At 38.2% G+C, this 13968-nt stretch overlaps 3 protein-coding genes across 3 annotated transcripts; 2 read left to right on the plus strand and 1 right to left on the minus strand.

Annotated features, from left to right (window-relative positions):
* The first annotated feature begins 912 nt into the window (after nucleotides 1-912).
* Nucleotides 913-4898, plus strand: LOC147277999 (lysine histidine transporter-like 8). The gene is made up of 5 exons (XM_086249608.1): nucleotides 913-1480; nucleotides 1607-1740; nucleotides 3393-3823; nucleotides 3981-4112; nucleotides 4264-4898. Exons 1-5 carry the CDS (start codon nucleotides 1056-1058, stop codon nucleotides 4744-4746), a joined length of 1605 nt encoding a protein of 534 aa, XP_086105734.1. The 5' UTR covers nucleotides 913-1055; the 3' UTR covers nucleotides 4747-4898.
* Nucleotides 4899-5052: 154 nt separating this feature from the next.
* On the minus strand, nucleotides 5053-7108 carry LOC147278000 (uncharacterized). The gene is made up of 2 exons (XM_086249610.1): nucleotides 6974-7108; nucleotides 5053-5627 (listed from the first exon to the last, which is right to left on the minus strand). Exons 1-2 carry the CDS (start codon nucleotides 7084-7086, stop codon nucleotides 5420-5422), a joined length of 321 nt encoding a protein of 106 aa, XP_086105736.1. The 5' UTR covers nucleotides 7087-7108; the 3' UTR covers nucleotides 5053-5419.
* Nucleotides 7109-7443: 335 nt separating this feature from the next.
* On the plus strand, nucleotides 7444-10554 carry LDL1 (LSD1-like 1). Its single transcript, XM_086249607.1, has 2 exons — nucleotides 7444-10165; nucleotides 10285-10554. Exon 1 carries the CDS (start codon nucleotides 7444-7446, stop codon nucleotides 9901-9903), a length of 2460 nt encoding a protein of 819 aa, XP_086105733.1. The 3' UTR covers nucleotides 9904-10165; nucleotides 10285-10554.
* The last annotated feature ends 3414 nt before the right edge of the window (nucleotides 10555-13968 follow it).

A 13968-nucleotide genomic window follows, 5' to 3' on the forward strand; every position in this document is an offset into this window, starting at 1 on the left:
GTTGTGTTATGGCTAAAAATGCAATTTATGGAACAAACAAGTTGATGGATATATGGATACTTTCACAATTATCAGGCTCATTCTGTTGAGGTATACCTCAATTTATTTATGTTGAGGTATGTACCTTTTGGGGTCCACACGAGTCGTTTTGTGTCGATCTGAACCGTTCAATTTTTACATCTCCATAGATAGATCATCCTTGCAAAAAATTAGCCAAATCAGAAATCATTTGCCTATCTAACTTTGATCAAATAAATGGACGAACCAAATATTTTCAATGAAACCGTCCATTTGTTTTATCAAAGTTAGATAGGCAAATGATTTCCGATTTGGCTAATTTTTTGCAAGAATGATCTATCAATGAAGATGATCCTTGAGAACGGTTCGGATCGACACAAAACGACTCGTGTGGGCCCCAACAAGGTCATACCTCAACATAAATAAGTTCAGGTATACCTCAACAGAAGGAGCCTGTTCACAATTATAGTATATAAGGAATAAAATTATCATGAAATTATTACGAACAGAGATTATCTAATGCGCACCTGAGGTATTAGCTAGTAATGGAAGATTGAAGTCGATCGATCTCACCAAAAAGAAAAGAAGACTACTGAAGTCTCCCAAAGGGACAAGGCCACAAGCAAGCCTCATGCATAAAGAAAAAGTATCCAACACACTCACTAATGGGGTGTGACATATATCTTTAGAGAAAAATAGTACATATATAATCCCGACACAGCAGCCAAAGGTGGCTTGCTCGATCAGTCAAAAGATTCTACTTTGAATTCATGTAATATTGTAATACCTACCCCGCATTGCCCTGCCTTAATTGGGTCCCCACAACCACAAGCTTCCTCTATTAATTCACCTACTCGATCATGAATCATCGATCATCACCAACATCATATCCACCCATATATCTATATCCAACTTAATTTCCTCGATTCATCAATCGCTCTTAGCTCTCTATCTATATGCAATTTGGCTTTCACAAGTCACAACCCTTTAATCTAATTATCAACAACAAATTCGATCCAATCTCTCTCTAGATATATATGCAGGGTGAGGTGATGGAAATGAAGTTGAGCCCAATGTCGTCCACAATTAGGAGGGCAGATCCAGAAACTCCGGCCACCTCAAGCCCTCAAATAATATCTCATCATGCGGTACTTGATAATTGTCCTAGTAATAATACTATTTATGCCAGTGCCAATGGTACCCCGAAAAACACACCTAAAAGCCCATTTGGTTCACGTTTTATGAATAGTCCTTTAGGCAGCCCCATGAAAAAGGCCATAGCAAGCATGCAAAGCTACTTAGAAGAAGTTGGACACTTCACCAAGCTTGATCCCCAGGATGCCTGGCTGCCCATCACCCAGTCCAGAAATGGTAATGCCTTGTACTCAGCATTTCACACCCTCTCTTCAGGACTCGGAGTGCAAGCCCTCCTTCTTCCTCTATCTTTCACTACGCTTGGTTGGTACGTACCTAACTTACTTTCACTTGTGTTTTTTTTTTTTTTCTCTTTGTTCTTAATTAAGTCAATTAATTAAACTGATTAATTGGAATTAATTAACTAATATATACTAACTGGTTGCTTATACAGGGCATGGGGAATTATATGTCTCTCACTGGTTTTCATGTGGCAACTGTATACTCTGTGGTTACTCATACAGCTTCATGAATCCCAATCTGGGACGCGCTACAGCAGATACCTCCGCCTTTCCATGGCCGCTTTTGGTAATTATTAATTAATCATCATCCTCATGCATTATCATACATTTCAAGCCAAATTAATTAATGTTAATCAAATTCGATCATCAAATCCCATAAGGCCACTTGCAGTACAGTACTCTCACACGCATCCTGCATGGCACGTCGGTCACTTGAAGTACAGTACTCTCACTAAACTACTGTTTGGGAATAATACTTTCTTTTATTCCCAAAGGATTAGTTTTAATAAGGTAGACTTAATTCACACCAAATTAAACTTGAAAGAGTACGTGAAGTGGTGAACATACTACTTTTCAAAATAAAATTACAGTGAATTGAAACTTGAAAGTATATTTTTTAGTTTTTTAATTAATAGTGAAAGTAATGCAAGTTTAAGTGTTGATATCACTAATCACATATGCAACAAATAACAATTAATATATAATTAAAAGTGATGCATGCTTTATATTTGTTTACCTATATAGGGTACAAGCAAATCCCTGAATCCGAACTATGGGTTTTCCTTAAGAATATATGATGATATAATATGAGATATTATTGGCTTTAGTGAGTTGTGGTCCTTAAACTACAAATATATATATATATAGTCCTTGCTTATCCTTACTTTTGTCTTTTAGGATCTAATCGTTAACTACTTTAACATAAATTAGCTGTAATCAGTGTTCTAAAAATCGCTCTAGCGGCGCCTAGGTGCTAGGTATTGGCCAGCCACCCCCCGATTAACACTTAGGCGTTTTTTAATTATCTTTTAATTTTTAATTATTTTTAAACACAAAGTATTAATAACAAGTAATAAGTAACAATTTTTCAAAATACGCATCTCAATAAGTAACAATTTCTCTCTTGTATGAAGCTAGTAAGGCCCCTTAGGCTAATACTAGTACTAATTAAAAAGCCGCCTTGGCGCTAGGCGCCCCCCCCCCCCCCCCCCCCGCCTGCCCGTCTGCCCGTCTGCCTAGCGACTTTTAGAACATTGGCTGTAATTATTAAACACAGTAATCGATAATATATACATGCATGCTTCTCAGATATTACACTATTAAGAGTATGTGCATTGGTTAGCTATCAGCAATAGTTAAAGCTAAAATTTAGATAAAAGTCATAAAAAGTCATAAAAATTCTCTACATTGATTGGCATTTAGCTATTGCAAGCTCAAAAGCCAAGCAAATGCAAGGATGTAGTGCACGCTGATTGAAGGATGTCCTACAGCTGAGTCCTATGCTGAAAACTAAAAGCTAAAAACTAAATATGTGAGTCTTAATTATAATATTTACCAATGTACAAATTTGTGATTTTAGCTAAAAGCTAAAGCTAAATGTTGCTTTTAGCTATAGCTATAACTAAAAGCCTAAAACCAACGCACACGCTCTAATAAGATCATATATGTATTCAGTTAGCTATCTATCTAGCTTAGCCAAGAAATCTCACTTTATGTAAAATCAACTAATATTTTCTCTTTTCTTTGACAATATCGTATGATTTGATTAGAGGGGACATCTTATTTGACTGGTTAATTACCAAACCAACAATCCTGCATGTGATAGTCATGTTAATTTGACTGTGAATTATGTTATCCTGGTGGACAGTGGACCAAGGACCATCTCTTAACTCCAAGAAATTTTTTCAGATGAGAAATTGACTAATTATGTATTTGCAGGTGAGAAACTAGGGAAATTTATGGCACTGTTTCCAATCATGTACCTCTCAGGTGGCACGTGTGTGACCCTCATCATGATTGGCGGTGGGACCATGAAAATATTTTTCCAAATGGCGTGTGGTGAGAAATGCCATGTAAATCCACTATCGACCGTTGAGTGGTACTTGGTGTTTACGGCAGCAGCCATTCTTCTTGCTCAGCTTCCCAACCTCAATTCAATTGCTGGGGTTTCTCTCATTGGGGCTATCACTGCCGTAACCTATTTCACCCTCATATGGCTGGTTTCCATAACCAAATATAGGCCCCTGGCTGTTTCCTATGACCCAGTACTGGAACCAAAATCAGATGCAGCTACTGTTTTTAATGTTCTCAATGCGCTTGGGATTACTACCTTCGCTTTTAGAGGCCACAATCTTGTGCTTGAAATACAGGTAAATAAACCCATTTTCCATTTCATTTGATGAGATTAACCTAATCCTATATTGCTAATGGAGATAATTTTACTCTTTTTAAAACGAAAAAAATAAATAGATAGAAAAGTGAAAGAGATTATTCTACCGCTCATAATCATATGAGTTATATTTGCAGGGGACCATGCCTTCGAGCACCAAGTGCCCCTCACGTTTGCCAATGTGGAAAGGGGTGAAGTTTGCATATCTCATCATCGCACTCTGTTTGTTTCCTCTTGCAATTGGTGGCTATTGGGCTTATGGAAATTTGGTAACAAAACGAGTTCAATTACCCCTTTTAGTTACCTGGACCAGTTGAAATCACTAGCATTCTTTAATTTTCCATTTGTAGAACAATTACAAATACAGATGTAATTTTTTTTATTTTTTTTTAAAACTAATTTACTATGATTCTATCGCAGATACCTTCAAATGGTGGGATGTTAAATGCTTTGTACAAATACCACGGACATGACACATCAAAATTTGTCCTGGGTTTGACAAGCATTCTCGTTGTGGTTAACAGCCTAAGCTCGTTTCAAATATATGCAATGCCAGTGTTCGACAACCTGGAATTCAGATATACTAGTAGCATGAACAAACCTTGTCCATGGTGGCTACGCTCAGGGTTTAGGATTTTCTTTTGCTGCTTTGCCTTTTTTATATCGGTGGCACTACCATTCTTGCCAAGCTTGGCAGGACTGATTGGAGGAATTGCTGTACCAATCACCTTAGCATATCCATGTTTCATGTGGATACTCATCAAGAAACCTCCTAAATATAGCGCCATTTTTAATTGGGTACTGGGATCCTTGGGGATCGTCCTTGGCATTTTAATTGTTACCGGAGCGATTTGGACTATAGTGACGACGGGTATAGAAGTCCACTTCTTCAAGCCTCAATAAGCCATTGCAGCAACAAGAGCACTACAAAGTCTAGTATTGATGTTTAGCTACAACAAAGTCTACAGATATTTGGCTACTACAAAGTATGGTTCTGATGTTTATCTACAAGCAGCGTCCTGCTACACTTGAGCTATCAATGTCACCTCTTCATTTAGTCCGGGTGGCATAACTAGTGCCTTGTAAAAGAACAGACCCAATCCTGATCTTAGAAACGGAAGCAACAATTTCAACAACTGTTTGGGTATCTAAAATAATTGTACAGCATGCAGCATATATATCCACGTAGCAATAATAACACTTTGAGTATGTATCTGAAATGTGGTAACACTGTTTCTTATGCCATTGTATTGTTGATAAGTAAAACAAATATCATCAATCTCTCAGTAGTAATATGCCAAAAAAAAAACCTCAGTAGTTACTGAAAATGAACCGTACCTTCAACTAACCATTCCTCCCCCTCCTCGCGAAATCTTTCTATCTTGAACGATGAACATGCCACTTTGATCAGCATCTTCCAGAGTAATCACAGCAAATTTTTTACTTGATTTTTGAAGGAGTGATTACACATTCCAATAAACGAAAGAGAGGATACAGACCTAATGCAATTGCCAAGAAATTTCACGATTTACACAATAAGGATGGGTGGAGCATAACTTCATCTAGACATCTACTATTACATGGATAATGGAAGAAGCATCCTTCGTTTCTTTTTCTTAGCCACTCTCACTTGCTTTGTAATTTTTATGCACAAAAGCAAAAGCATTGCGATGCATACTAAGATAAAAGCAAGTCGCATATGCCCAAAATATAAAGAAACCGCTGAAAAAACCAGGAAAGCTAGAATTACCAGTTCCCATATTACAAAGAGAACAACATCCACCCTGCATAAACAGATTGGGGAGAAAAGAAAAAAATATTATCATAAATGCTATAATCCCAGAGATATCATAATAAAAAATAAAAAAAAAACTGAGACAGCTCAAACAGGAATACTAAATCCGAAACCATCAAAGTTCCCACGATAATCTAGTTACACAAACCTTAACTATTAGTATTCCCACAATAATGACCAATCAAGTTCATCAAGTGCAAAAGGCAAGAGAACATCAAGAATACAATCAAAGATCATATCAAAGCAACAAGTGCCCACATGCAATCACTGTTCAAGATAACCCTGATTCCACTATGTTGGAAATTTGTAAACCAGAATGCTATAGCTACGGACACCTCAGCAATCTCACATAAAGCATTGACTGAACATTTATATGGGGTACAACTAACAAATCCGAAAGCATTCACATGCCATACACAACCAATAAGAGTTTAATACATCTATCATCTAACAAGATCAGAAAAGCAAAAACAAAAATGTTTTGCACTAATGGATTCACAAAAGTTAGGACGTGAAAAGGAAAGATTGTTGGGAACAAGAATGAACCCATCAGCTGGTGCTCCATAAAGGAAGCAAGCCAAGGCTAGTGCTCAAGTAATAAGCAACACTTTGTTTTAGCAAGGTCCTATACAGCTAATGGACAGCCCATAGTAGGGGCTTGATTACCAGTATACATGCATGTTCTCCCAGACTATAGAAGTATGAGTTGCAATCTGGGAAAATTTTCCTCTCTAAGATGAATCAACACCTTTTTTTTTTTTTTTTTTTCAATTGGGTTCTTATACATCTAAAGGGACACTTGATAGTAGACATCCACAACCAAATTGCATAAACAGGCGCTATACCAATTACCAACAGAAACTTTTGATCATTAAATTTTGCACTTCTATTCCTTTATTGTAATTCCTCATTTTCTACTATGAATATATTAAAGAAAATAGATATTATAGCACCCAAACTACAATTGGTTACCACTAGAGGAAAATTTCACATAATTCACAAGTGAATTTAAAAAAAATCAAAGGAAAACCTATGTGCAAAGAGCTATCAATTTATTCGAGCTTGGAATATAGGGATTTAGGTCCCGAAGCTGAAGTTATGATTAGAAGGCCTCAAATAAAAAAACAAGAAATTCTCCAAAGAAAACCAGAACAGGAGCTGATCTATCTCAAATTCCCGAACGAAATTTAATGTAACGACAGGTAGCGTATCAAATTGTTTAGCATATAGATCCCACAATGAAAAAGCAAAGAGAAAATAATCAAGATTAAAGGAGAAATAAAGCAGAAATAGAGAAAGTAAGGAGCGGAGTTTGGGAGTTGATTGTAATTGCACCTTGATAAAGTATGATTAGAGGTGGAGGAGAAGAAGGAGACGGAGGCCCAGTCATGCTTCGATCGAAGCTGATACTCTCTCAACTGCTCGGCCAGATTCGATCGCGTTATCATCTCTCTACAGCAACCCTTTGCTTTGTTTTGGTTCTATATCTCTAGACAAGGAGCTCCGAGCTCAGGTTTCTTCAACAATGGCTTTGAACGCTGAACGACGCAAACGTATTCGCTGGCTTCCGTGGACCTCCTCTCACTATAATTCTCTTTCCCTTTTTTATTTCTTTTTAAAGTTTATTTAAGATTTTAAATTTAGACGGCGGGCTCTTTGTCAGGCCCATTGCTATTGCGTTGATGGTTCAAAGATGGGCCTCTCTGACTACCTGCGCCCAAAACATTTCACTTTGAATTTCAAAGAAAGCCCTAGAATTGGCTTAAGTAAAGAGAGTCCACATCGGATCTGAATCACACACCCACATGGAAATAACGGACCCTCCCCCCCAAGACCCTTCCGATAACCCTAACGACGTCGTCTTTGGCGAGTCATCGCCGGAAACCGACCAAACACTCTCTTCAACCCCTCACGAAAACCACCCTCAAGATTCCCAAAACCACTCGTCGGAGAACCCGTCTGCCCTACCTCTAACGACACCTGAAGCCCCCGTTTCGGACTCTCAAGATGACTCCTCCGAACCCATCCCCGAAGACACCCTTGATGAACAGCCTCAAAACCCTAGAAACCCTGCCGAACCGGGTCCAGCCGAGCCCGGCCCGCCGGCCAAGAGACGCCGTCGTAGGAAGAAGTTCTTCACAGAGCTCAATGGCAATCCGTCGTTGGCCAAGAACCGCCGGACCGACGCCAACAAAGATGTCGACGTAGAAGCCCTAATCGCAATCTCAGTGGGGTTTCCGGTGGACTCGCTCACCGAGGAGGAGATCGAGGCCAACGTGGTCCGCACCATAGGCGGCGTAGAACAAGCCAACTATATCGTCGTACGGAACCACATTCTGGCTCGATGGAGGTCCAATGTGTCTTTTTGGTTGACCCGGGAGCTGGCGTTGGAGTCGATTCGGTCGGAGCACAAAGGCCTGGTCGACTCAGCTTACAACTTCCTGGTGGAGCACGGCTACATCAACTTCGGGCTTGCGCCTGCTATTAAAGAAGCCAAATTGAGGTCCTTTGATGGGGCTGAGAGAGGCAATGTGGTAATTGTGGGGGCTGGTTTGGCCGGTTTGGTAGCAGCGAGGCAATTGGTGTTCTTGGGTTTCAAAGTCGTGGTCTTGGAAGGTAGGGGGAGGCCTGGAGGGCGCGTGAAGACCAAGAAAATGAAAGGCGAGGGCGTAGAGGCTGCAGCGGATCTCGGTGGGAGTGTCCTCACTGGAATAAATGGGAACCCACTAGGGGTTTTGGCCAGGCAATTGGGGCTACCTCTTCATAAGGTGAGGGATATTTGTCCGCTTTATTTACCAGATGGGAAAGCAGTGAATTCTGAGATTGATTCTAGGATAGAGGCTTCATTTAATAAGTTGTTAGATAGAGTCTGTAAGCTTAGGCATGCAATGATTGAGGAAGTTAAGTCCGTAGATGTTCCCTTAGGTACGGCACTCGAAGCTTTCCGACGTGTTTATAATGTTGCCCAAGATCCTCAGGAGCGTATGCTGTTGGATTGGCATCTTGCCAATTTGGAATATGCAAATGCTTCCTTGATGTCTAATTTGTCAATGGCCTATTGGGATCAGGATGATCCCTATGAGATGGGTGGTGACCATTGTTTTATTCCCGGAGGCAATGAGACATTTGTACGATCCCTTTCGGAGGGCCTTCCAATCTTCTATGAAAGGACCGTCAAAAGTATTAGGTACGGATATGATGGGGTTTTGGTTTATGCAAATGGGCAGGAGTTTCGTGGGGACATGGTTCTCTGCACGGTGCCATTAGGCGTGCTTAAGAAGGGATCCATTCAATTTGTCCCAGAGCTTCCACAAAGGAAGAAAGATGCCATTCAGAATTTAGGGTTTGGATTGTTGAATAAGGTTGCCATATTATTTCCTTATAATTTTTGGGGTGGAGATATTGATACTTTTGGGCATTTGACTGAGGATCCGAGTATGAGAGGTGAGTTCTTTCTGTTTTATAGCTACTCTTCTGTATCAGGAGGCCCGCTTCTGGTTGCTCTTGTTGCAGGAGATGCTGCCCTTAAGTTTGAGTTGATGTCTCCTGTGGAGTCTGTGAATAGGGTGTTAGACATATTGAGGGGTATTTTCAACCCGAAAGGGATTGCTGTTCCGGACCCTATTCAGGCAGTCTGCACTCGGTGGGGGAAGGATGACTTTGCATATGGATCTTATTCATATGTTGCAGTAGGGTCTTCAGGGGATGACTATGATATTCTTGCGGAGAGTATTGGGGATGGGAGAGTGTTCTTTGCTGGAGAGGCCACTAACAAGCAGTATCCAGCAACAATGCATGGAGCTTTTCTCAGTGGGATGAGAGAGGCTGCTAACATAGTGAGAGTAGCCAGAAGGAGGTCAATAATCCCATCAGAAAAATTAAATAATGTCTGTGAGGAAGTTGAGGATTTGAATAAATTATTTGACACCCCTGACCTCACATTTGGGACCTTCTCTGTTTTATTTGATCCCAGGTCAAATGATCTTGATTCTAACTCACTGTTGAGGGTGAAATTTAGAGTGGAAAATTCAGACGAAGAATGTCTCTGTCTCTATTGCTTAATTTCAAGGAAGCAGGCCATGGAGCTGAGTGAAGTAGAAGGTGACGATAAGAGGATGAGAATGTTAAATCTCGAATTAGGGGTGAAGTTGGTTGGGAGGAAAGGTCTAAGTGGTCCTGGAGAATCTTTAATCGCCTACATTAGATTAGCAAAATCCAATTCCAACCAAGATGCTGCCTGCACGCTGCAAGGAAACATCTCTTAGTAGTATCAAGTATGAAGCCATAGGTATAAGGAGGCTGCTGGCTCGTGCCCTGTGCATAATAAGATCTCTCATTTCCTTTCATTGGATCATCTATTGACCAGCCAGAGGGAATTCATAGTCTAATTGATTTGGTAGTTGTTAATTATGCCATGAGGAAGAGGATGTGATTCTGGTTGAGCGTCCTGAACCACTTCAGCGAGTCAACATTGTTAACCAATGCCTTCTGAGTTGCTTAATTCTCCTTGGAAGTGTACAACTGATTGTGAGTTAGTTATTTCTCCTCCCACATTGGCATTGTTGTACATTCATCAATTTAGTTGCAGTATGATTTTTATTTTTTAAATTCAGTTTGCAGTATGATATTTGTTTGGCTGTTTGCAGTATGATATTCATATTGTCTCCATGGACCATAGAGTATGTATGCTCCTCCGTGCGGACAAGTTTGGGACTTCCCCCATCCTTGAATCCGGGCCAGACACTGGGCTGGCCCCTCGAATGTATAACTGGTCCTAGGCTGAGATGTGGGTTGGATTGGATTTATTGGATCAGTTGACAGGCTTATGACTTGCAAACAAAAAAATGTGAGCTAATGGGATAATGAGTATCAGATGCTGAAAGCTCAAAGAAAATTGTTTCTTTCTCGAACAATGAAAAGCCTAGGGGTGGGCATTTAAACCGGGAACCGGGTGGACCGGACCGAACCGGGGGAAAAAAAACCGTAAAAAACCGCTTTGACCAAAACTGGTCAACACCGGGACCGAACTGGACTGGACCGGTCCAATCCAATTCCGGTCCAGTTTTGCACTTCACAGAACTGGACTGGACTGGACTGGACCGGATAATTAATATATATTTTTAATTTTTATACATATTTAATTTTTATACAATTTTATACACTTTTTAAACATTTTTATACACATTTTTACAAACATGTTTACACACATTTTGCACATTTTAGATAATAAAATTAATATTAACCTAGCTATATTTTAGACTCTAAAATATATTTTATATAACCCTATGGCCTATATTATATATATATAATAATGTTTTAGTATATAATTTTAGTTACACCTTTTATAATACAATTAATATATTCTTTATATATACACTAAACCCTATATACTAAAATTATTATAGTTCTATGGTATAGTATATAGTTATATAACATATAAGCATATAAACCCAATAAGTATATAACATATATAACTAATAACTATATAAGCATATAAACCCAATTGAAATCCCAATGAAACCCCAATTAGACTCATAGTCAACTATAAGTCTATAACTCTATACCCTAATACAATTATAACCATATACCCTAAACTATATTAATAAGTTAATTACTCTATACATATATTATATATAAGTAATAAATATATAAGTATATAACATATATAACTATATACCCAATTGAAACCCCAATTAGACTCATAGTCAACTATAACCCTATATCCTAATACATTATAACCATATACCCTAAACTATATTAATTAGTTAATTACTCTATACATATATTATATATAAGTAATAAGTATATAAGTATATAACATATATAACTATATACCCAATTGAAACCCCAATTAGACTTATAGTCAACTATAATCCTATACCCTAATAAAATTATAGTTATATACCCAAAACTATATTAATTAGTTAATTACTCTATACATATATTATATATAAGTAATAAGTATATAAGTATATAACATATATAACTATATACCCAATTGAAACCCCAATTAGATTCATAGTCAACTATAACCATATACCCTAATAAAATTATAACTATATACTCTAAACTATATTAATTAGTTAATTACTCTATGCATATATTATATATAAGTAATAAGTATATAAGTATATAATATATATAATTATATAAGTATATAAACCCAATTGAAACCCCAATTAGACTCATAGTTAACTATAACCATATACCGTAAATTATATTAATTACTCTATACATATATAAGTAATAAATTATAAATATATAACATATATAAATAATTAACTAGGGTTTAGGGTTTAGGGTATATAACCACAATTGAAACCCCAATGAAAATTAAAACCTCAATTTAATTACACAAATAATTAAATATTTAAGTGACTTAAGTGTTTAAAACCCCAATTTAATTACACAAACTCAAACAGACTGAACAGTAAAACAATTTCATTTTGACACTTTGACACTTTGACTCAAAGACTTCAAAGTTCAAACTCAAAGTCTGAAAGCAGAAAGGCTGTAGTCTGAAACCCTCAGCTCCCTCACGCCGTAGTCACTCAGACTTCAAACACTCACGCAGTCACGCCTCACTCACGCCTCACTCACGCCGTCGCGATTTTCTTCTCGCCGTCGCGATTTTCTTCTCGCCGTCGCGATCTTCTTCTTGCTGTCGCGGTCTTCCTCACGCCGTCGTGATCTTCTTCTAGCAGACACTCCAGACAGCCCTAACCCTGTGTCCGTCGCCGAGTCGCCCTCGCCATCTTCCTCTCTTTCCGTCGCCGTCGCCCTCGCCGTCGCCCTCGCCATCATCCTCTCTTCCCGTCGCCTCTCGATCTCCCACTCTCTCAGCGCCTCTCAATCTAGCTCTCGATCTCTCACCCTCTTAGCGCCTCTCGATCTCGATCTCCCCTCTCAATCTCGATTTTGGAGGAAGGGGTTTGATTTAGGGTTTGATTTGGGGATTTAGGTTTTGATTTGGGGTTAGGGATTTACCTGATTTCGGGTTAGAGGTTAGGGATTTACTGATTTTACAGTAAAGTCAACTTATTGTTGTTGTCAAATCCGATTTGGGTTTTGTTTTTCATTAGAAATTTTTCTCTGGATGTATGTATTCAATCAAATGGTGTTTCAGTGTCGAATTTTACAATAATTTGTTTCTTCATTTCTTGGTTGATTTGGGGCTGTGAAGTGTGAATTGTGATTGTGATTGTGAATCAGTTTGGTGGTTGGTGCAGTGCAATTTTTGGTCCAGCCCCAAACAGTGCACCGGACCAAACTGGAATTGTTACAGTTCAGTTTGGTCCAGTTCTGGTGCAAAACGTACAGTTCTCAGCACCGGACTGGACTGGATAATCTTCACAGTCCAGTGCACGGTTTTGGGGGAGAACTGGATTGGACTGGACCGTGCCCACCCCTAGAAAAGCCCATCTCACAAATTTATGTCCTTTTTTGTCTTTCCATTCCAAATAAATAAAATAAAAAGACAAAAAAATGACATGGGTTTGTGAAATGAGTATGGAAGAATTCTTACACCTGGGGATAGAGCCAAGCATTTTTAATCTTTCCCCTTTGGTTTCTCGCGGCTTCTCCCATGCTTGTCAGCATTTATTGAATTTTCTAAATGCTATTGTCTAAGAATAATTGCAAAGCATGGTTTTGGTTGGGTGAAATATGGGTCATTATTTGATATTGAATTGGACGTATCCACATTGCAGAAAATGCAGTTATCCACATCAGCACTCTGCCTAGGTCGGTAAGAATGATTCATTAAATGACATGGGGCCATTTAAAGCAACTTACCATATTAATATTAGCAGTAGTGCTAGACATTCCACATTTTTATACCATAATTTCATACCACCTTATGTGGCAACTTACATGGCATTCATGCATTGGATACTAAAAAATAAAAACAAAAATTCAAAAAGAAAAAGAAAAACTTTGTCCAGTAAAATAATGACACGTAAGATGGTATAAAAATATGGTATAAGAATGTGGTAAATATAGCATTATTCTAATATTAGTGCTAGACATTCTATATTTTTATACCATAATTTCATACCATCTTATGTGGCAACTTACATGACATTTATGCATTTTATACATTGGACACTAAAAAATAAAAATAAAAATTTAAAAAAAAAAAAAAAGCTTTATCCAGTAAAATAATGACACATAAGATGGTATAAAAATATAATAAATATAGCATTATTTCAATATTAATTTCAACAAAAAAAAAAATTAATAATAACACATCAACATAAACATAGAATGCCTAACACCGATCATAGTCATACTGTGACAACCCCGACCATTGGGTTATGGCTAGTACCGTT

This window comes from Dryas octopetala, chromosome 7 (genome assembly GCF_963921425.1).
Source record: "Dryas octopetala chromosome 7, drDryOcto1.1, whole genome shotgun sequence".
NCBI classification, from domain to species: domain Eukaryota; kingdom Viridiplantae; phylum Streptophyta; class Magnoliopsida; order Rosales; family Rosaceae; genus Dryas; species Dryas octopetala.

Bases quoted from the DNA above. Each gene is read 5' to 3' on its own strand.
- LOC147277999 (XM_086249608.1), top strand. From the start codon at position 1,056: ATGCAGGGTGAGGTGATGGAAATGAAGTTGAGCCCAATGTCGTCCACA. The intron at 1,741-3,392 runs GTAATTATTAAT...ATGTATTTGCAG, and splicing joins CCTTTCCATGGCCGCTTTTG to GTGAGAAACTAGGGAAATTT. The intron at 3,824-3,980 runs GTAAATAAACCC...TTATATTTGCAG, and splicing joins ATCTTGTGCTTGAAATACAG to GGGACCATGCCTTCGAGCAC.
- LOC147278000 (XM_086249610.1), bottom strand. From the start codon at position 7,086: ATGATAACGCGATCGAATCTGGCCGAGCAGTTGAGAGAGTATCAGCTT. The intron at 5,628-6,973 runs GTGCAATTACAA...CTGTTTATGCAG, and splicing joins TCTAATCATACTTTATCAAG to GGTGGATGTTGTTCTCTTTG.
- LDL1 (XM_086249607.1), top strand. From the start codon at position 7,444: ATGGAAATAACGGACCCTCCCCCCCAAGACCCTTCCGATAACCCTAAC.